The sequence below is a fragment of the Cervus elaphus genome, chromosome 19, assembly GCF_910594005.1.
Source record: "Cervus elaphus chromosome 19, mCerEla1.1, whole genome shotgun sequence".
Taxonomy (NCBI): Eukaryota; Metazoa; Chordata; class Mammalia; order Artiodactyla; family Cervidae; genus Cervus; species Cervus elaphus.
In genome coordinates, this window is record NC_057833.1 from 14,116,679 (window position 1) to 14,137,330 (window position 20,652).

General features: G+C 44.2%; 1 protein-coding gene and 1 long non-coding RNA gene across 2 annotated transcripts; one reads left to right on the forward strand and one right to left on the reverse strand.

The window, feature by feature from the left end:
• Positions 1-3,949: 3,949 nt before the first annotated feature.
• Positions 3,950-19,092, reverse strand: LOC122675883. Its single transcript, XR_006335360.1, has 3 exons — positions 17,591-19,092; positions 14,026-14,256; positions 3,950-6,795 (listed from the first exon to the last, which is right to left on the reverse strand). It is a non-coding gene; the product is annotated as an uncharacterized LOC122675883 (long non-coding RNA).
• A 317-nt stretch (positions 19,093-19,409) lies between these two features.
• Positions 19,410-20,358, forward strand: C19H3orf80 (chromosome 19 C3orf80 homolog). Its single transcript, XM_043875037.1, has one exon. It carries the CDS (start codon positions 19,484-19,486, stop codon positions 20,222-20,224), a length of 741 nt encoding a protein of 246 aa, XP_043730972.1. The 5' UTR covers positions 19,410-19,483; the 3' UTR covers positions 20,225-20,358.
• The last annotated feature ends 294 nt before the right edge of the window (positions 20,359-20,652 follow it).

Consider the following 20,652-nt stretch of genomic DNA (forward strand, 5'->3'; position numbering starts at 1 on the left):
TACAAAGAACTGCTCAGTGGAGGTCTGTAATAGCTGTCCAATGGCACCATCACCAACCACAGGCATACTCGCCTGGGCAGAATGGGATTGCATATTAGGGGGCAGGGAGGGCAGGTAGCAGGGGGTTTGAGCTCATCAAAGTACAGGCTTGTTTAGAATTTATTGACGTGTTGTTAAATGTGTTGCAGCTTTGCCTAGTATGATGGCTGTTTATTTATTGATTTTTCAAAAAAGCTTTCAATATTGTGGTTTGTTTATCAGGGAGCTTTGAGCTGTTAAAAGTTGACCTCAAAATTGATGTAATTAACTGATTTTAGTTTTCTCGGTTTAATTGATGTTGAATTACAGACCAAAAAAAAATGTGTGGGGGTGGGTGTAATTTTCTAGTTAGTTGGATGTCGTTTTTGGGTTTTATAGCCTTCTGGTTACTCAACAATAACTTTCCAAATGTTAGCTCTGCTTTGATTATTAGCTTTATGATGATTACTTTGCCATTATGCCTAATCAACAGCTGTGCGGAAACTCATTTGAATCATATTTTTCCTGCTTAGAAATTAGCAGATGAAGGATAATTACTGCTGCATAGCTCCAGAGTTCTGATTGGCTGCTTCCTGTCTAACACTGTCAAAAGATGGAAACTTAAATGTAAAACCCTCATTTTAACTTCCTAAATAAACGATAAGGTCTTGGCCTTTTTTTGAATCCAAAAGGCTGAGAAGGAGTTGCTCATTTCTCTACCCTGAGAACAATCATCTTCCAAATCAGGGTAACTTAATTAACTAGATTATTTCAACTAGATTAAAGGTGCTCTTTACAAGACATGACTTAAGCAGTCACAGAGTCATGAAGGATGGCAACATTTTTTAATCTCCAGAATTTAAGCATTAGACTTCTTTCCACATATTTCCAGACACATCAGAAGTTTCAATGAGGCCGGGGCTGGGATGACTTGGAGAGACCATCTAATCCTGGGTTTGCCTGCGGACCTGGAGGCACACACATACATGGACGTATTTCTGAGAGAGTCCAACCCTCTAGAGACTCCCAAAGGGACCAGGACTCCTAAGAAGTTTAAAAGCACGGAACAAACCTGGCTCTCTCACTTTACAGAGATGGAAACCAACAGGTCTCAGAGTCCGTGATGGCAGGAAAAGGGTTAAGGAGCAAGCTGGTACCTCCCAGCACCTCCTTGCCTCTAAGAAAATCTACCACTTCCCCCCGTCTGGCATCACCGTTGTTGTTCAGTCACTAAGTCATGTGGGACTCCTTGCAACCCGGTGAACTGTAGCATGCCAGGCTCCCCTGTTCTCCACCATCTCCTGGAGTTTGCTCAGCTCCATGTCCATTGAGCCATGATGTCAGTGATGCTATCCAACCATCTCTGTTAGCACCCCCCAACTGAAGGCTCAGAACCCCCTCATGGCACTGCCCTCTGCCCCCTGCTCTGACTATAAACTTGGGTGAGACTGTGATGTACAGTGAAACCCATTGGAGAAACAGGCCCTTCTGATCTAAAACAGTGACAATAGAAGGCAATAGACAGCTGGTTGTTTCTGTGCTACGACTGCTATTGCACACAGAGAAGAATCTATGAGCCATGGCTCATTCCGAAAAGAAACAGCAAGGGTATAAACCATCGAGGACCAACCATGCAGTTAAGTGCTGGTCTTTAGATTTAAATGCTTTCATGACCCCAAACAATATCATGCTATTAATAATAACAAATAACAGCTTGAAAAACTGTTGAAAATGCACCCATATAACTTCATCAAATTTATTTAGGTTTCAGATGTTATCGATATTTGATTATGAAGTGGTCTTACAAAATTGTAATCAACATGGAAAGAACGGTTAAAATCTTCATAGTCTAGAATGCTTTACATGAAGAAAATCTGTAGAGCTGATATGCTTTAAAGTACTGGTATGCCAACTTTACGTATTAGAATCACGTGGAGAGCTTGATAAAACACAGAGTTTATCATCCTGGGCCCCATCCCGGAGGTTCTCAGTCAGTAGATGTGGAAAGGGGCCTAAGAACTTGCAATTCTAAGTTCCCAATGAGCCTGATGCTGTTGGTCCAGGGACCACACTTTCAGAACCATGTGTCTAAAGTTCATTTTTCACAGACATGGAGAACAGACTTGTGGTTGCCAAGAGACGGCAGGGGGATGGGGGAGAGATAGAGTGAGAGGTTGGGGTAAGCAGATGTAAGCTATTACATATGGAATAGATAGACAACAAGGTCTTACTGTATAGCACCATACAGAAAACTATATTCAGAATTCTGTGATAAACCAGAACAGAAAAGAATATATGAAAAAAAAAATATATAGGGGCTTCCCAGGTGCCACTAGTGGTAAAGAACCAGCCTGCCAATGTAGGAGACTTAAGAGACATGGGTTTGATGCCTGGATCGGATATATATATATACATATATTTATTTATATATGTGTGTATGAGTGTGCTGTGTGTGCTAAGTTGCTTCGGTCATGTCCAACTCTTTGAACCCCACGGACTGTACCCTGCCAGGCTCCTCTGTCCTCTTTCCATGGGGATTCTCCAAGCAAGAATACTGAAGTGGGTTGCCATGCCCTTCTTCAAGGAATCTTCCCAACCCAGGGATCGAACCAGAGTCTCTTATGTCTCCTGCAGTGGTAGGCAGGTTCTTTACCAGTAGCGTCACCTTACATACAACTGAATCACTTTGTTACATGGCAGAAATGCACACAACATTGTAAATCAACTATGCTTCAAGAAAATAAATAAATGAAGCTCATGTTTATTAACTGTTTCTAGTTTCACAGTACCACCTTCATACTTATCTGTACCACAAACCTTCAAACTAAACCATTCTGAAAGGCCTCCTGTCATCCATCAACCATCCATCTGCCTTACATTTCATTATACGCACACCTGCCCCTGCCCCTTTCTCCACCCAGCACTGTGGACTCCTTCAGGGCAGGGGCAGGGGCATGGCAGGATTGCATTCCTGTTTGCGTCTCCCACAGCATCGTAAAGCTTGTTGTCTTGATTTCTAATGGAACAAAGTTCAAAATAAGGGGGGTGGTCTACAGGACTTTAAGAATTCATTCTGGCCCTTGGGTTTTATGAGTCAGAGGCTATCTCTTGGATCTGGCCTTTGCTGTCATCTCTATGGCAGGTACCAGCTAGCCGATCACTAAACCCATTTCCTCCCATCAATCCAGTGTACATAGCTGGATTCATTTCCCAGCCTGTCTTGCAGTAAGACGTCACCATGCAACTGATTGCTAGTCAATGGATGTCCATTACCTCCAGGGCTGGCCCACAAGAACCACCCACCCACGCCACCATCCACAATCTTCCAGCCCTTTCTCCTGCCGCTGCTGCTGCTGCGTTGCTTCAGTCACGTCCAACTCTGTGTGACCCCACAGACGGCAGCCTACCAGGCTCCTCCACCCATGGGAGTTTCCAGGCAAGAGTACTGGAGTGGGTTGCCATTGCCTTCTCCGCTCCTGCCACTGGCTTTAGGCAAATCAGCAGATAAAGCGATGATGAAGGACCCTAAGGTGAAAGGAACGTGGGTTCCCAAATCGCCCAGGCACCCTTTTAATCCTATCATCATGTAAATGGCTTCCGTTGTCATAATAAGAAATTCTGCCACCAACCTGTCACCAACAGACAACGCTTACCAGTGCTGGGCTTCCCAGGTGGTAAAGAATCCACCTGCCGATGCAGGAGGAGGAAATGGCAACCCACTCCAGTATTCTTGGCTGGAAAATTCCATGGACGGAGGAGCCTGACTGAGCGTCTAAGCAAACACACACCCTGTATTACACGCAGCCCGTACCCTGTGTGTGTGCTAAGTCACTTAAGGCGTGTCCTATTCTTTGCGACCCTGTGGACTGTAGCCCGCCAGGCTCCTCTGTCTGTAGGATTCTCCAGGGTGAGAATACAGGAATGGGTTGTCATTTCCTTCTCCAGGGGAATCTTCCTGATCCAGGGATCGAACCTGGGCCTCTTATGTCTCCTGCGTTAGCAGGTGGGTTCTTTACCATTACATGCAGCCCACATCCTAGGACTAAGGGGAGATAAGAACCATCTAAGTTAAGTACCTCTTTGTACACATAACTGTTCATGAGACGCCCCCAAAATGCTTACACATGCTGAACTTCTTCAGGAGAAGGGTGACAGAGCAGTTGGTGCCACGATAGCTGTAGTCTGGCTGCAAGTCTCTCCTGACATGAGAGGAGGGTTTGGGCTCCCTGGGGCCCTTGTTCTGACCACGGGAGGTTGGGAGGTTTACTCACTGCTTGTGTAAAAAAGGCCTGAGGCGCTAGGGAGAGCCTGATTGATCTGCACTCAGAAGGGCCTCACTGAGATTCTTTAGAGATCCTTGCGAGGAAGAGGAACTGAAGAGGAACTAATTATTTTGCAAGTGTCCTATCTCCAGGTGTTGCAGTGGACGTTTTACATGTCTTTTAAAACTTCATGTAACATCACTCTTATAAGTAAGGACAATGAGATTCAGACAAAGTAAGTCTTTTACTAAGTTCTTTGGACTCCAAAACCAAGGTTTTTTCTAGCAAGCTGTTTTTGCTTAATCACTCAGTCCTGTCCATCTCTTTTGGACAGCCCTGTCAGACTCCTCTGTCCATGGGATTTCCCAGGCAAGAATATTGGAGCGGGTTGCCGTTTCCTTCTCCAGGGGCTCTTTCTGACTCAGGAATTGAACCCGCATCTCCTGCTTGGCAGGTAGATTCTTTACCACTGAGACACCTGGGAAACCCCTTTTCTAACATACCATGTAACATCTCTAAAACCTATCCTAGAAACACGACACACTTGGGAGACTGCAAACCCCATGTGATAGACATTTTTTAAAAGCAGCAAGACCCACATTGGCTTGCGCAGAATGTGCTCAACTACTCAACTATATATCCCAGATCCTTCCCAACCAGGGGTAGATGGATACACAACTCATCCTCACCAACATGGAATAAATAGAATTGTTTAGGTAGAGCTTCTAGGAAAGCTCCGTACAGCAAGCACAGACACAGCTAGAATATACTTTCTGTTTCTTTATTTTGATGCACTTTTTATATTTTGCCCTTCTTTTTCTTCCTGCCTGAAATTCAGATATGGAGTCTGGAGGTAGAGCTGATGTTTGTAACCACGAGGCATCAGGATGACATCACAGGACTGCTTACCAGTTCTGTGCTGCTTCCCACTGGATTTCTTTTACATGAGGTGATAAGAGCAACAACACATTTGTTTAAGCCACCATTTCTTCAGGTTTCCTATTTCTTCCAGTTAAGTAAGATCCTAAATGTGAACCAGTCTGAACTAAACTCTCTGAACCAGTCTACTACAGAAGCAGTAGGAGAATCCTGACTCCTCTCACTAAAAATACATATTGGATCCCTTGACTCCTTTTGTGCCTCAAACCACATTGTCTAGAGTTTCCCTGGAGGGTCCCTAGAAGGATAGAGACTGTGGAGTACGCAGGCTGAGATCCTGTGCCTTAATGACCACCAGCAAAAGGGTAATGTTGCCCGTGGTTTGTACCCTAAAGGGAACTTCACTAGCCTCCCACTGCAACTGAATTCCCCTACCCCATCTCCAGCATGAAACCAGTTACATATCCAAAATGACCCAGAAAAGCACTTATATCTACATGCCTAAATCGCCAAATCATGGCACATGTTATTCCTCTTTTAGGTAATGGTTTTTCATCTTCTCTCAACTAATCGAAATTCTCCAGCTCCATATGAAGTTTCCAAACGGGTCCAACGTGGTTCTAATCACACGAGTGCCCTAGCAGTAGTGACAACAGTGAGGCATTCTGAGAAGACTGTTTATGAGACGTGTTTGAAACACCCCCAGGGGTTCACCAAAAAACTGGAGTAAGTTATCCCAAAACTCAGATTCTTAGGACAATAATAAGCATTTGTTACCTCCTGGTTCCCACAGGTCAGGAATTCAAATGGGGCATAGCAAAGCTGACTTGGTTCTCCTCAAATTCCAGGGCCTTGGCCAGAAAACTCAGAGGCAGGGAACTGGAATCATGGAACTCATTCTTTCACTTGTCTGGAGGTTGATGCTGGGGGCCCTACTGGGACCGTCAGCCAGAGCATCGACATGACGCTTCTCCAGGTGGCCTGAGCATGGTTCCAAGAGTGAGTGCTGCAAGAGATAGAGCCAGGTGGAAGTCATACCATCTTTTATGACCTACTGTTGGAAATCATCCAGAGCCACCTGTGCTGCATACTATGGGCTCAAGAGGAAGGACCATATACCCCACCTCTTGATGGAGGCATGTTAATGTCACATTATAACAGCATGTGAGATGGGAGATATATATATGTGTGTGTGTGTGTGTGTGTGTGTATATATGCACTTATCTTTGGAAAATATAATCTATCACAATGTTGAAATAGTTTGGGTGCCTTACTTTTATACCAGAGGGTGGAGGTGGGGAGGAAAGGCAAGAGGTAGGAAAATATGGTTATTGTCATAGACCTGGGGAAAATTGAATTACCTCTCAAATTTACAGTTATACGTATTCTTAGGCTCTTGCTATCTTAGTCAGTTTGGGCTGCTATAGTGCAGTATCATAGCCTGCAGGTCTTATAAACAACAGAAATTTATTTCTCACAGCTTTGGAAGGTGGGAGGCCCAAGATCAGGGTGCCAGCACAGTCAGGTTCTAATGAAGGCCCTCTTCAGGGTGGCAGACTGCCTTCTTCTCATTTTCTCCTCATGTGGCAGAAGGAAGCCAAGAGAGCTCTCTGAGGTCCCTTTTAAAAGGCACTAACTGAAAAAAAAAATTAAAATTAAAATTAAAATAAATAAATAAATAAAAATAAAAGGCACTAACTGTTCCATTCATGAAGGCTCTACCCTCATGACCTAATTACCTTCTAAAGGCTTTGTCTCCAATATCTTCACACTAGGGGTTAGGGGCTTCAACATATGAACTTGGGGGTGATATAAACATTTCCTCCATCACACCTGCATTTATTCTAAATCTTTAGACTGTAAGAACTGCTATACACACTTTACATTATAATGACCCACAGTGCTCAGTGTCTTTTTCTGTCCCAGCTCTTCCTTCAAGCTTCAGTTTATAATTCCCCTCCTTAGTAGAGTTAATCTCCCCTCCCCAGGGGAGTACTTCCTGATTCTACTCCTTGCCCTCTTTGCCAGGCTCACGGAATTCAAGACATCATTTTTGTAGCAGCCAAATACTTATATGATTCCCAGTTGACAGTAGTTAATATCAAATGTTGGTGGGGCGCTATTTAATATTCTATTCTCTGATGTTCTTTTAAGCATCTAGTATTTAAGTGTAAGTTTTAAATTATGTCTAGAAGTATCTATTGACTCACTGTAACTACAAACCCAAGATGTAGTAAACATGCTCAGAAGACCTTGCCAAGATGTTACTTCTAAGAGCCTATTAAGGAGCTTTAATATTTTATTTTGGATTATGCAGATAAAGTTTATAAACAAGATTGTTAAAAAATAACAGGGATGAGAAGCCTTTCTATCTCTTTATATCTGAGTAGAGGGAATAAAATGGGAGTTTATATCTCCACCACATTGGTTGAGGACTAGGTCCATTCCTATTCTCCCCAGGTTAAGACAGAGACCCATCCCCACCCCACCCGCAACTACACATCACTTCTCAACAATGATCAACATCTACTGAGAGCTTATCATGCACGAGCCACTTGACATACATCATCTCACTGAATTCTCATCCTGAAGAGGATATCATTATCACGATTTCACTAATGGTGCAAACCGGTGGCAACACTTGGATTTGAACTCGTATCTGTCTATTTCTAAAACTCACATGCTTTCAACTACCCCACACACTCTGTCTGCTATGCTATGGTAGGTCATGAGCTAGAGCCCTGCTAGGGTCAGCAAGGAGCGCATCAGGTAAGCCGTCAAAAAGGTTTCCCTCTAGGAATGGCAAGGTCAGAGTTCAAACCCTGGTTCTTTGTGTTTTTTTTTTTTGGCAACTTTGAACAAGTCACTCTCTTGACTCTCACTTTCTTCTGCTTGAATCTATACATTATATAATATATAATGCATGCAATGAGCATTTACTCTGCACTAAGCACTTTGGATTAGCTCATTTAATCTTCACATAAATTAGACCCTATTATTACTCCCATTTTATCGAGGAGGAAACGGAGGCTCGGAGCAATTAGGTGACTTGCTCAAGGGTCCAGAACGAATGGTAGAATCAGATTTAAATCCAGGTGTGGCTTACACTCCTAACCATGCAGCATAATTGTCTCTGCTAACACTTTTCTCATTTGTCTTGTTAAAATGAACAAAATAATATATGTGCAAGCATTTTTGTAAAAGTTAAGCATGAAACAAACGTTGTGTTTCTGAGCTGTTTTTAATCTGGTTATGGTAGGAAAATTGTGCTGGAAGAGGGGCTCTGTGGGAATAAATGTCCCCATAAATACAGGAATCTAGAATTCTGGCGCCAGTACCACTATACTCTCTGGAACCAAAGATAGGCAGCCAGAATGCTGTATTATTAGATAGTTCCACTTAACAGCATCCATTTTGTTCAGCTTTAAGAAAAAGTAAATCACGGTTAAATGTCTTTCCGAACCGCTTTAATTATAGATTAGCCTTGTCAATCTTAATAAAATTGTGCCTTGTGTTTGAGATTTATATATGGAAAAGTGCTCAAAAGTGATTACTTTTATTTCCCAAGCACGTCATTTAGAAAATTGTTATATTCACAGCTTGATCCCTTTAACTCTATTCTTACTCAGTTTTAATCTAACTCTTGTCTAAAACTAAATCATGCCTCCATGATACTGAACAGTTTATATGTCACATTAGTGACATGGTCATTGATTTTATATTTCTGTCCAGGTAAGTTGATTTTAAGCAGAAACAGTGAGGACCCAGCACTAAAAAAGGACATTTACTTCCAAACAATCTGCTTTTATTATATAAGATGAATTTTTAAGAATTAAGAAATCTTCAAGATTCCTGATTCTAAAGACTGCTCTTAATTGATGGTGAACAGCCCTATTTTCTTAATTAGACTTAGTTAAAGTAAATAAGTACTTACTTATTTACTTATAAGTAAAAGTACTTATAATAAGTACTTAATTAAAAAGTAGTACTTGCCTAAACTATGTAGGGAAAATCCAGTCTATAGGAAATCAGCTTATATAAGAGAATCCTAACTCCTCAAAATATTAACTGGAGTTTCAATTAAGAAGGAAAAAAAATTGCAGTGGAGAGAGTTCCTTGATTATGCAAGTTGGGAAAATTCTACTTTATATTGTTTCCTTCTTAGAGAATCACAATGAACCTTAATTCAGGCTCTAAAAAATCCTGAAGCAGTGAAACATAATTTTCTGTAACTGGGCATTTCCCAAACTTACTTGACCACAAAATGCTTTTTCCAAATAATAATAACATACCATAGAATTCACGCTCTGTAAGACTTTGGCAGTCTATTATAATTGATTCTGAAATAAAAATGACTGAGGCATGTGACCAAACCACTTCAACTTCCCAAGACAGGCCATGCTGAAAAGTTCAGCTACCTATGAATATAATTTTTTATCTAGAGATTAATCTCTTCATTAAAATTTATTTCATTGAAGTATAGTTGATTTACAATATGTTAATTCCTTCTGTACAGAAAAGTGATTCACTTATACATATATATACATTATTTTTTCATATTCTTTTCCTTTATGGTTTATCACAGGATATTGGATATAGTTTCCTGTGCTATATAGTAGGACCTTACTGTTTATCCATTCTACATACAATAGTTTATATATACTAATCCTATACTCCCAACCCATTCTCCTCTAACCCCCTCCACCCCCCACCCCCGCCCAGTGAATTCGGTGATGCAGAATAACATATTCAGGCAGATCCCCTGGAGAAAGGCATGGCAACCTTCTCCAGTATTCTTGCCTGGAGAATCCCAAGGAGAGAGGAGCCTGGTGAGCTACATTCATGGGTCGCAAAAAGTAGACATGACTGAGCAACTAATATACACACAGAATAACAAATTGATGGAAAACACACTTCAAAAACCCTACAAATTGAATTTAGTGTTATTTATAACACATCTTACTTATTTATCACATCTTATTCCAGAAAGAATTTGCTGTAACACATAACACTAATACAAATGGTGAAATATAATGGAATCAATCAAAAAATAAATTGAATGATAAAACCAAGGCCAAATTAAGTAGAAACAAATATGAGGTGAGGGCAACCAGCACAAATTATACAACTAAACTTTAAATTTAGTTCTGAGCTCTCCAGCAGCCAAAACCAAAAAGGATTCACGGCCATTTACATAATTACCATGATGAAAAAAGAGAAAGCTTCGACAGGTTCATAAGGAAAACAAGGCTTTGTTGGATTGAATTCTAAAAGGAATCATTCAAAAGGGAGAATTTCATGGAAGATATAATGCTTCCAAACTGTTTTCCAAATTCAGTAACAAACTTATGTGGCTAATTCTGATAGCATTGCCAATGATAAAGCTCAGGCCAAATATTAAATTTTGTGAAGTTAATGGCTTCCATTTGTCTTTGGCTGATTCAGGAAGACAAGTTACAAATCTAATAAAGTCATGAAAATCCTACAACAAATTAGCTTTGTACTTCACCATTTTCAGAATTAAACTAACAGGCAAGAAAAGATAATGAGCTCTTTTTGGTTAAATAATAATAGTTAACACTTACATAGAGCTCTCTATGTGCCAAGCAGTGTTGTAAGCACTTTCCATGTATTCATTCATTTCATCTTCACAACTCTATGAGGTCAATATTATTATACCATTTACTTTACAGATGAAGAAATGCAGACCCAGAGACTATGTGCCTAAGGTCACAGAGCAGTATTAACACTGTCTGCTTGTCACTTGCAATTGAGGCCAACTTTTCCATATGGATGGAAGCCAGTCTTTGGCAACAGAGTGAAGAATACTATTCCCTTCAATCTATACAATCAGAGGAATCTTGTGATTTGTCATCTTTATGTCCCTAGAGCTGGAGAAGGTGGTTCAGCGGCACTCTATCAGTCAAGTCCGACCGGAAAAACAAACCATTCTGGGGACTTAAAACAGAATGAAATACAAGAGACTGGTTACACAGCAACAGCTCAGAGGCCTCAGGAGATGGGGAAGTAGCCTGGTGATTAGCAACAGAAGGAAGGAGGAAGTGTTCTTATGGGAGTCTGGGGGCTGGGGTTGCCCACCGCAGACCTACGGGAGCATGGGAGAGCTGCCAGAGCCCCCACTCCAGCTTCTTTCAACTGCCCTCCATCCTCCCACTGGCTGAACCCTGCCAGAATCCCACTAACAGGAAAAGGCACCCTCCAGGGATCAGCCCACCTACGTCATAAGGCAGCCTTCCTATGATACAAGATTAACAATCCTGTAAATGTTGAGGAACAGACCTAAAAGCAAAAATGCCCAAGACTGGCCCAGGTACTAAAGTTAACATGTTAAAATTGTGTCTTCCAGTAGCTGAGGCTAAAGGGTTTCAGAAGGCAGGTCACTGGGTAGATACAGGCTTGTTCTCTAAATTCCTGGTCTAGAGACGCTAACAAGGGGGAAATATTCTTTTTGCTTGAAAGAATACATACGTAAAATACTCCATTCTGCAGGTAGCAAAACCATGGTATTGTTACTCAAGAAAGGGCTACAGGTTGAAAATATAAACAGAGTCATCAGTTCAATTCAGTCGCTCAGTCGTGTCTGACTCTTTGCGACCCCATGAACCGCAGCATGCCAGGCCTCCCTGTCCATCACCAACTCCCGGAGTCCATCCAAACCCACGTCCATCGAGTCAGTGATGCCATCCAACCACCTCATCCTCTGTCGTCCCCTTCTCCAATTGATTCCATAAAAACACATTTAGCACCTATGAGGTTCAAATTGCCAAGGCAGAGATTCCTAAATGATGTGGCCATGGCTTTCTGGAGTGCTGTAAGCTCTTCACAGATGTGCTCCCAACTCTGACGGGTCCATTTTGTCCCAACTGAGCCCCACGCATACAAGGTGATGCCTGTCCCATGGAATGATGAATAGAATGGGTCGTATGACTCATGGTCAGCAGTATAAACGTTCCTGCAGGAAGAAGGGTGACCTGACAGCAAAAATCGTGCCTATAGTAAGATGATGTGTTGACAGGAACAAGTGAGAACTCTCAGCAGCACACAGTCAAGCAGACAGGAGCACAGCTGACATTCAAACAGCATAGCAATGGGGGGACGGCAGTGTGTGAGCAGGGGAACTCTTCAGGTGAGCTTCCCAAAGCGCTGGTCAAAATGGCACCAGTTCACAGAGAGATGGAAAACCACGGCTCTACAGGTGCCCAGACACAAAGTCTACCGCCATGAACGGGTTTCTGAAATCCCCAGGATTAACATATGTACCCAATACCTAAAAGGTGAAGTAGAGAATGAGAACTGTCACAAATGAGAGATAATGTGAAGAGGATTCTGAGAAGAAAGAGATAATTTCCAGCTGGGGTCAGTGGATTTGGAGATGAACTGTATAAATTTTGGAGAAGAAGTGACATTGGGAGCTGTGTCTTATATGTATTTTTTTAATTGGAATATAATTAGAATACAATTCACAATGAAGTGAATCAGCTGTGTGTGTGTGTGTGTGTGTGTGTACACACATATATTCCCTTTGGACCGCTCTCCTACTGACCCCCCACCCCCACCCCACCCTCTAAGTCATCACAAAGCACCAGAGCTGAGCTTCCTGGGCTTTACAGCAGGTTCCCACAAGCTGTCCCTTTTACACACGGCGGTGTGTGTATGTGAATGCTAATCTCCCAGTTTGACCTACAGAGATAGAAAAAGAGAATTACTGGTGGAGGGCACAGCAAAAGGGAAAAGGCAATATTGCTAAAGCAGGGGGTTTGGCTGCTGTCTCAGGCAGTCATTTATTGAAGTAAAGGGTATAGAAAGGAAAGACTGAAAAATCAAGATGAAAAGGAAATTTAAGATTACACCTAAGAGGCTCTTTAAAAATTCATTGTTGCATAAATCTTCAATGAAAACTGTTAACGGCAATTTTGGATATTTGATTACATTCACTATATTTTAAGGCAAGTCTCATTGAAGAGTTATCCCATGCCATTTTACATTAGAAGCAGAGTGCTGGGTCAGGGCCCCGGTCCTGCTGCCCTGTATCTATAAGGTCACATGCAGGATCCTGAGCCAAAAACATGCACCTCACACTATCTAGGGCTACAGAGAATATGTGGAAGGAGGTATTAACCACCAATTTCTCCTTGTAATGAAAGAGAGGCAAAGAATATATTTCTAGCTTCGAATTAAAATAATGGAGTGTAAAAAAAAATTAATAAAATAAAATAAAATAATGGAGTGTAAAAATGTTTCACCTTATGAAATTATATCATTGTATGAAATAATTTCATGCTATGTGATTTTTCTGCCAGTGTGAGCATTTGGCTGGTACATCAGCTTACTGACAGATATATTCTAACTGCAACTATCTGACCATTTAAAAAAGTATGAGTGAAAAAGAAATTTATTCAGCTGACATAACTGCAATTCTAATTTCAGATCTTCTTGGCCTCACTAAACATCTCTCATATTTACAGTTTGATTTTTAATCTTCAGCAATAGAAAAGTTTGCCATGAGAAATTAACTGATGAATTGTTATAAAGCAAAATTAAATATAGAAAGCTAAGTCACTGACAGTTTCCTATATTCATTTTGTGTTTCAGAACCCAGTATATTCTTATTTTCTGAAGCATGTACCATTAGCATATCAATGTGAATTAGATGACTTAGTTCATGTAAAGAATGTTACAGAGTGAAGGAGGGGAATGCTTTTTTTTGTTGTTGTTTTCAGAAATGCATACAAAAATAGCTGGCCTATCACATTATTACCTGAACCATTATTAATGGGTTACCGAAAGTGGCCACAAAAATGACAGAAATAAAAGCTTTATGTCCTCAGAAGAGTCTCATACTTACGGTCTAGAACAGAGTCCAGCTCTGTTTTCCTTATAAATGGGCTCTTAATGCATCGGATGTTGGTGGAGGGAACACAAAGGAACAGGGGTTCCTTTGCCTGGTGCAAGTCATTGAGGTGGTATGAGGCTTCCCCATTCTTTGTAACCAGACTTGGACTCACAAAGCTTGGATCCCACTTTCAGTACTGCCAACAACTTCCTCTGTGATTCAGATGTTTTAACCTCTCTTCACCTGGAAAAAGGTATAAATGATGATTTCAAACCATTTCATAAGAATGTAGGAAGGAGAGAACACAACAATGCATGGGGAAATATTTTGAAAGCTGAAAGGCCAAATACAAATGAGGATGTTATAATTTTCCTAAGAGCCTGAATACACCCAACCTTTTATTTCTAGTTTCAAGCATGGGAGGAAGACTTCTATTTCCTTTTGTGCCTAAATTGAGCAAAAGATACAAACCACCTTGATACTTTTGAATTGTGGTGTTGGAGAAGACTCTTGAGAGGTCCCATGGACAGCAAGGAGATCAAACCAGTCAATCCTAAAGGAAATCAACCCTGAATACTCATTGGAAAGACTGACACTCAAGCTGAAGCTCCAATAATTTGGTCACCTGATGCAAACAGCCAACTCATTGGAAAAGACCCTGATGCTGGGAAAGACTGAAGGCAAAAAGAGATGAGGGTGGCAGAGGATGAGATGGTTAGAAAGAATCACTAACTCAATGGACATGAACTTGGGCAAACTCTGGGAGATAGTGAGGGACAGGGACGTGCTGCAGTCCATGGGGTGGCAAAGAGTTGGACATGACTTAGCGACAATCTCATTTTGACTTTTCGTCTACTTTGAGCATTTGACTTGAAGAAGCCTTTTTTGGGCAAGCTGCCAACTCATGGAGCTGAAAGGAAATCCAAACTTCACTCCAAGTCTGGCTAGTGTAGATGGAGAGAAGAGAAAACAGTGCTGGAATTTCCAGTCTCCAAGGAAAGATTGAGGAGGACTGCAGAGGAAACTATGGTCACATAACCTGTTACAGACCCTACAGGGAACCGGATTTGGTTTAAACTTGAACAGCACTGAGGCATGACTTGACTCTACTTAAAACTAATCTTTGACAGAGTCTCAACTGCTGAGGCAGAAATTACACAGGCTTTGCCCCAAGCATAAGAGATGATGTGTGAGAGTCTTCCCACCCGGGGAACTGGTCCCTGTGAAGGTTCCTCCGCCTGGAGTACATGGCTTCTCCTAGTTTTGCCCTTTCTTAAGGAGCTCTTTCTTAGGGAAAGCTTTCCAGCTGACACCCCCACCCCACTTCAATCCAGATCATGTCCAGTGTGAAAACTCACAGACCCTGCACTTTTTTTTTTTTGGCTGCACATGCAAGGTTTGAACCCTTGTCCCCTGCAGTGGAAGTTCAGTGTCTTAACCACTGGACTGCCAGGGAAGTCCCTGCATTTCTCTTTTATAATCATTGATCTTTGTTTGGAATTAGTGATTTATTAATTTGACTGATTAGCTCTGTTGTTCTCTCCCCCACCCCTACCTCCTCACCCCCAGCAAGCTCCCTAAGGACAGGGAAACGTTTGATTTTATAGTGCGCCCAGAACAGAGTAGAATGCTCAGTTCAGAGTGGGCCTTCATTAAATATTTATTAGATGAGTGATGAAAGCAATATGATTTGAAAAGAATGTCAAAGCAGAATATCTCAGATCACAAATCATTTCTAGGTAGACACATTTATGCAGATATACACTATTTACCCATAAAACCCTCAATGTACAAGGCCATATTGCACAGGAGGGAGACCATGAAATGAGGACATTAACCAATCAACTGCACATCCAAAAGGGGGTTCTTAGAAACCGAATGGTTTACAAGGTCCTAACTGGCCATGTTTAGACCTTTTAAAGGAGGGACGTGAGAAGAGCAGAGTCACTGCTTTCCAGGTTTAAAGGCACGAACTCACAGCAGACCTCAGAGAGAAATTCCCTTCGGGACCAGGTACCATATGAGACGACAGAAAGTTGCATGATGGGGCCACCCTGTCTTTTTCAAGCTGTTAGGACACTTCCAGAAGCATGTGAAATAGCAGCCAGCCTGCTTGTGTTCTTTTTACTTTCTTCTGTTCTATAAAGTTGAAAAATGTGGCTTACTTGGCATTCATTCACATGAATGTAAATAACAAGGAAGATAAATTTTTCAGAAAATATTCTTCAAGCACCACAGCAAGATAAAGCAGTTACTTGTTCTTAAACTTGATTAAGCTGTACTCCAAGAGACCATGCTTTTTGGACAAATTCAGTTCCCATCCCCTTCCATCAGTCCTTTTTTTTTTTTGCAGACACTTATTTACACACAGTTTGGTGCCAATTTTCAACAAAATAAGGTTTCTTTTTAATTTCTATATTGTGACCTTCCTTTGTCTTTCAATTATTCTATGGAACATACAATTAAATTCCATCTTCCTCACTAAGTGGCTTGAATTTATGACTTCCTGGGAGCTAACACATTTATTTGTGTGTTAGACAAATATAAAAAATAAGGATGCTGAGTAGTGAAGATCATGGGGTTTTTTTGGTGCTTTTAAAGCTATAGAGTTTCTTTTCTTCCCTTCAAAAGGTTGTACACAATAAATTACATGGCAAACAAAAATGAATTAAGTGAGACTGAGAGATCAGAGAAGAAATAAAGAGGCGCCAGTTTCTGTAGAGGGTCTTTAATGGCTAATGCTTTGGGACTATCAATTTGGAAAGGAAAAAATCAAATAAAAATCCATTCCATACTCATTTTGCAGACCTCATCCTTTTCTTTGTTTTCATAGAAGTAACTCTGCCAATATTCTATTGTATATAGGATCTATTTTGTTTTTCTACTGTGTCCTAATATTCTGCAAACAAATTCTAACTCTCTTAAAGGCAGACAGAAATTAAACAAATTAAATGCTGTTTGTTAAGTAATTTCAAAATAAGGATAAGCAGGACACTTTCACTTATGCATTGTCAACCATACAATTTCCCCTTTACTTTCACCATTGCTCCTACTATGACTAGCAGAAATCCTAAAAGATCAGATAATAAAAACCCAAAGAGGTCTTCACATTTTTTTCAACTTCATACTCAGAGCCCATCTCAAGCTATGGACTGCTTTCATCCTTGAGATTGTTTGAAACCCATTAATTCTTCCTTTGGGAAAGTAAGAACAAGCCATGATCAGAGAGGAAACTGCCATTTGTTTCCCTCTGTGGAATATCTCCTTTACTCCATTTAGTAGCAGCTGGGGCTGAAGACATGGGTTTATTCCATGCTGGGGAGGAATAATTTATTTCTCCATAATGGTGAGTACCTAGCAGAGTTCCCTGAACACAGAAAATGTCCAGTGCAAATTTGGCGAAAGAATGGGTGAATGAAAGAATAATATAATTTTCATTGTTTTAAAATGAATCATTTCCACGCTGTTATCTTACTACAGTTCAAAGTCCCTTGTTACCCAGTCTTTACAAAATAGGTTTTAGGCTTCCCTATAGAGAAACAAGGGCTTCCCAAGTGGCTAGTGGTAAAGAACCCACCTGCTAATGCAGACGATGTAGGAGATGTGGGTTCAATCCCTAGACCGGGAAGATCTCTTGGAGGAAGGCATGGCAATCCACTCCAATATTCTTGCCTGGAGAATCCATGGACAGAGGAGCCTGGCAGGGTAGCAATGAATTAGACACCACTGGAGCAACTTAGCGGGCATGCGTAGTAAAACAAACGATGGCAGAGAACTATCCTGGCTTTAGACAGGCTTAGAAAGAAGGACTTGTCTCAACTAAGCTTCACATGAAGTAGCTTTGTCTGAGGGACACTTCAGAGCTTCTCCAGGAGGAGGGATTGCTTTGGAGTGTGTGGCAAAAGTAAGGTGCTCCCAGCTGCAGAAATATTTAGAAGGTTTTCATTTAGGAGGAGCAATGAAATGTCTAAATCAACCAGCACCCTTCACCTTGTTCCATAAGGTTATTAGGGAGATACAGTGTGACTTACTCTGAGAGAAATCTTGGCTTTTACTGACCTACAGTTGAGTTTCCTGTGTCTCTATATTTTTTCCTTTGCTTTTACTTTTTTCTCTCGATGACTACGGAATTTCCTGTTTGGTTTCTCTACAAGGGACCACGTGTTTAGGGGTGAGGGAATGAATAAATCCTAACTCTACAAAGATGACTGTTTCAGACAACCTTAATAAAAGCACAAGTCCCTAGCTTCTTCACGGTGCCACCTTCTTTTAAGAAGCTGCTTAAGGCCACCACCCAGCAGAGACACCGTGTCAAGGACCACGTAACTGCCAGCCCTCCTTTTGTGCCAAGGTGCTTAACCAGGGAGGGAGTGGTGACTACGCGACCCCATGCGCTTAACTGGAGCACAGAGGCCCTTAAAGGCCAACTTTGCAAACAAGAATAACCTTGAAAAAGACCCTTCAGACTCAGATCAATGCTCAGGAACGTTGCCAAGTTCCTCTGACATTCCACGGATGTGTTACTTACGCGGGAGGAGAGGCCTCCTTCCACCCCAAATCCAAATCCCTGTTCTGCCCCTCCAGCGCAGTGGGTACTTGTCGGATGAGCCCTTGGGAAAATAGGTGCCCCTTCTCTCCTTCGTCGGCGTCAACTCGGGTCACCTTGGCCGAGTCCTCCCTGTCCCTCTGTGAATACTTCCGTGGTGCCGTGACCTTAGCCTCTCGGGAGAATTCTCTATGTGCTCTGGAGATCTACTGAGGGTACTGGATTCCCAGCCCTCTGGATCTGCCTGAAGGGAAAACCATCCTGCGGTCCCCAACCCTCCCAAGCTCTGGGAACGCTGCGGGGCTGCGCTAGCCTTTATTGGTCATCATCTATTTTTAATCAGAAAGATCACAAGAAGGATGGTAAGCGAATCCCAGTCGCAAGTCAATTTAAATAACATTCCTGGGGAAATTCAATCACTTAAAACCGAGACACCTACGCTAGCAGGAGCCCCCGCCCGTGTGGCTGGGAAGAGCGCGACGGCTGAATTAATCAAGATCAGGGGGCTCCCAGGCTGCGCGCAGAGCGTTAACCATTCCAGCCCCGGAGAGTACCAAGAGGGGCTTGGTCGAGCGCGGCCGGCCGGGGCCAAGATGCCCAGGGCAGCCCCGCGCGGGCTGCCTCTGCCATCTTGGGCGGTTCCGGGCGCCCAGCGCCCGTCCGGGGCGGCTGGAAGCGCGGGGTTGAGGTCAGAAGCTCAGGAGGCAGTTCGGGCGGCGGGAAGCGGCCGCCTCCCGCAGCTTCGGCGCGCCTCGGGCTCCTCCTTCCGCCCAAGCGTGGCCGAGTGAGCACTGCTCCGGCCGCAGGTAGCAGACGCGCGGGAGGCGGCGCACAGGACCCGAGCGGAGCGCCAGGGGAGGGGCCGACGGACGAGCGGACGGACGGACCTCCCGCCCCGGACCCTAGCGACGGTCCGCGCCGGCCATGTGGGGCCCCGGGGTCGCGGCCGAAGGCCTGTCGGTGGCGCCCGCGCCACCACCGCTGCTGCCGCTGCTGCTGGCGCTGGCGCTGGCGCTGGTGGCGCCCTCGCGGGGCGGCGGGGGCTGCGCGGAGCTGGCGTGCGGCGAGCGGGAGCGCTGCTGCGACGCGGCCAACGCCACCGCGGTGCGCTGCTGCAAGCTGCCGCTGCACGCCTTCCTCGACAACGTGGGCTGGTTCGTCCGCAAGCTGTCCGGGCTGCTCATCCTGCTGGTGCTCTTCGCCATCGGCTACTTCCTGCAGCGCATCATCTGCCCCAGCCCACGCAGGTACCCTCGCGGGCAGGCGCGGCCGGGGCCACCGGGGGGCGCCGGGCAGCCGGGGGCTGCGGGGCCGCCCGACGACGAGGACGACGACTCGCCCGAGCTGCTGCGCGACGAGGCGGCCGCGGGCTCTCAGGACTCGCTGCTGGACAGTGGCGGCGGCGGCGGCCGGGGCCGGGCCGGCGGCGGACGCTCGGCCCCCTCCTGCGCCTCGGAGCACGAGCTGCGCGTGGTGTCGCCGGTCTTCCTGCAGCTGCCCAGCTACGAGGAGGTCAAGTACCTGCCCACCTACGAGGAGTCCATGCGGCTGCAGCAGCTCAGTCCCGGGGAGGTCGTGTTGCCGGTGTCGGTACTCGGCCGCCCGCGAGGTGGCGGCGCCGGGGAGTCCGACGGCGGCGGCGAGGGCCGCTTCCCGCTCATCTGAGCACCCGCGGCCTCGCGAGGACCACGCGGACAGAACCGGGCCGGGGGCTGCGGGTGGGACGCCACGGCCCGGGTGGCCGCGGCCGCCGCCAGTTGCCTGAGACCCCCGCCTGTCGCCCGGAGACTGGGTTGGGGCCACCCCCAGCCCCGCTTCCCCAGGGAGGTTAAGTTTCCCTACATTTCATTCGGTTCAAGGAAACGTTAGGCTCGCGCGGCGGTGCAGACCAGCCCGGCGCACAACTTTGGAGGACGTCGCCGCCCTCAGCCTCCCTTCGGCTGGCTTGTGTTCACTCGTAAGTGCCTGCTTCCCGAATGAGAAGACATAGGAGCCTCCGGAGAAGGGCAGTGACCATTCGGGATGCAGGGGAAGGGGCGCAGTGCCACTCCTTTCCCTCTCGCCTGGACAGGTCGAGGTCTCCCAGGGTGGGC

Coding starts and splice junctions, on each gene's coding strand:
- C19H3orf80 (XM_043875037.1), top strand. CDS start 19,484: ATGTGGGGCCCCGGGGTCGCGGCCGAAGGCCTGTCGGTGGCGCCCGCG.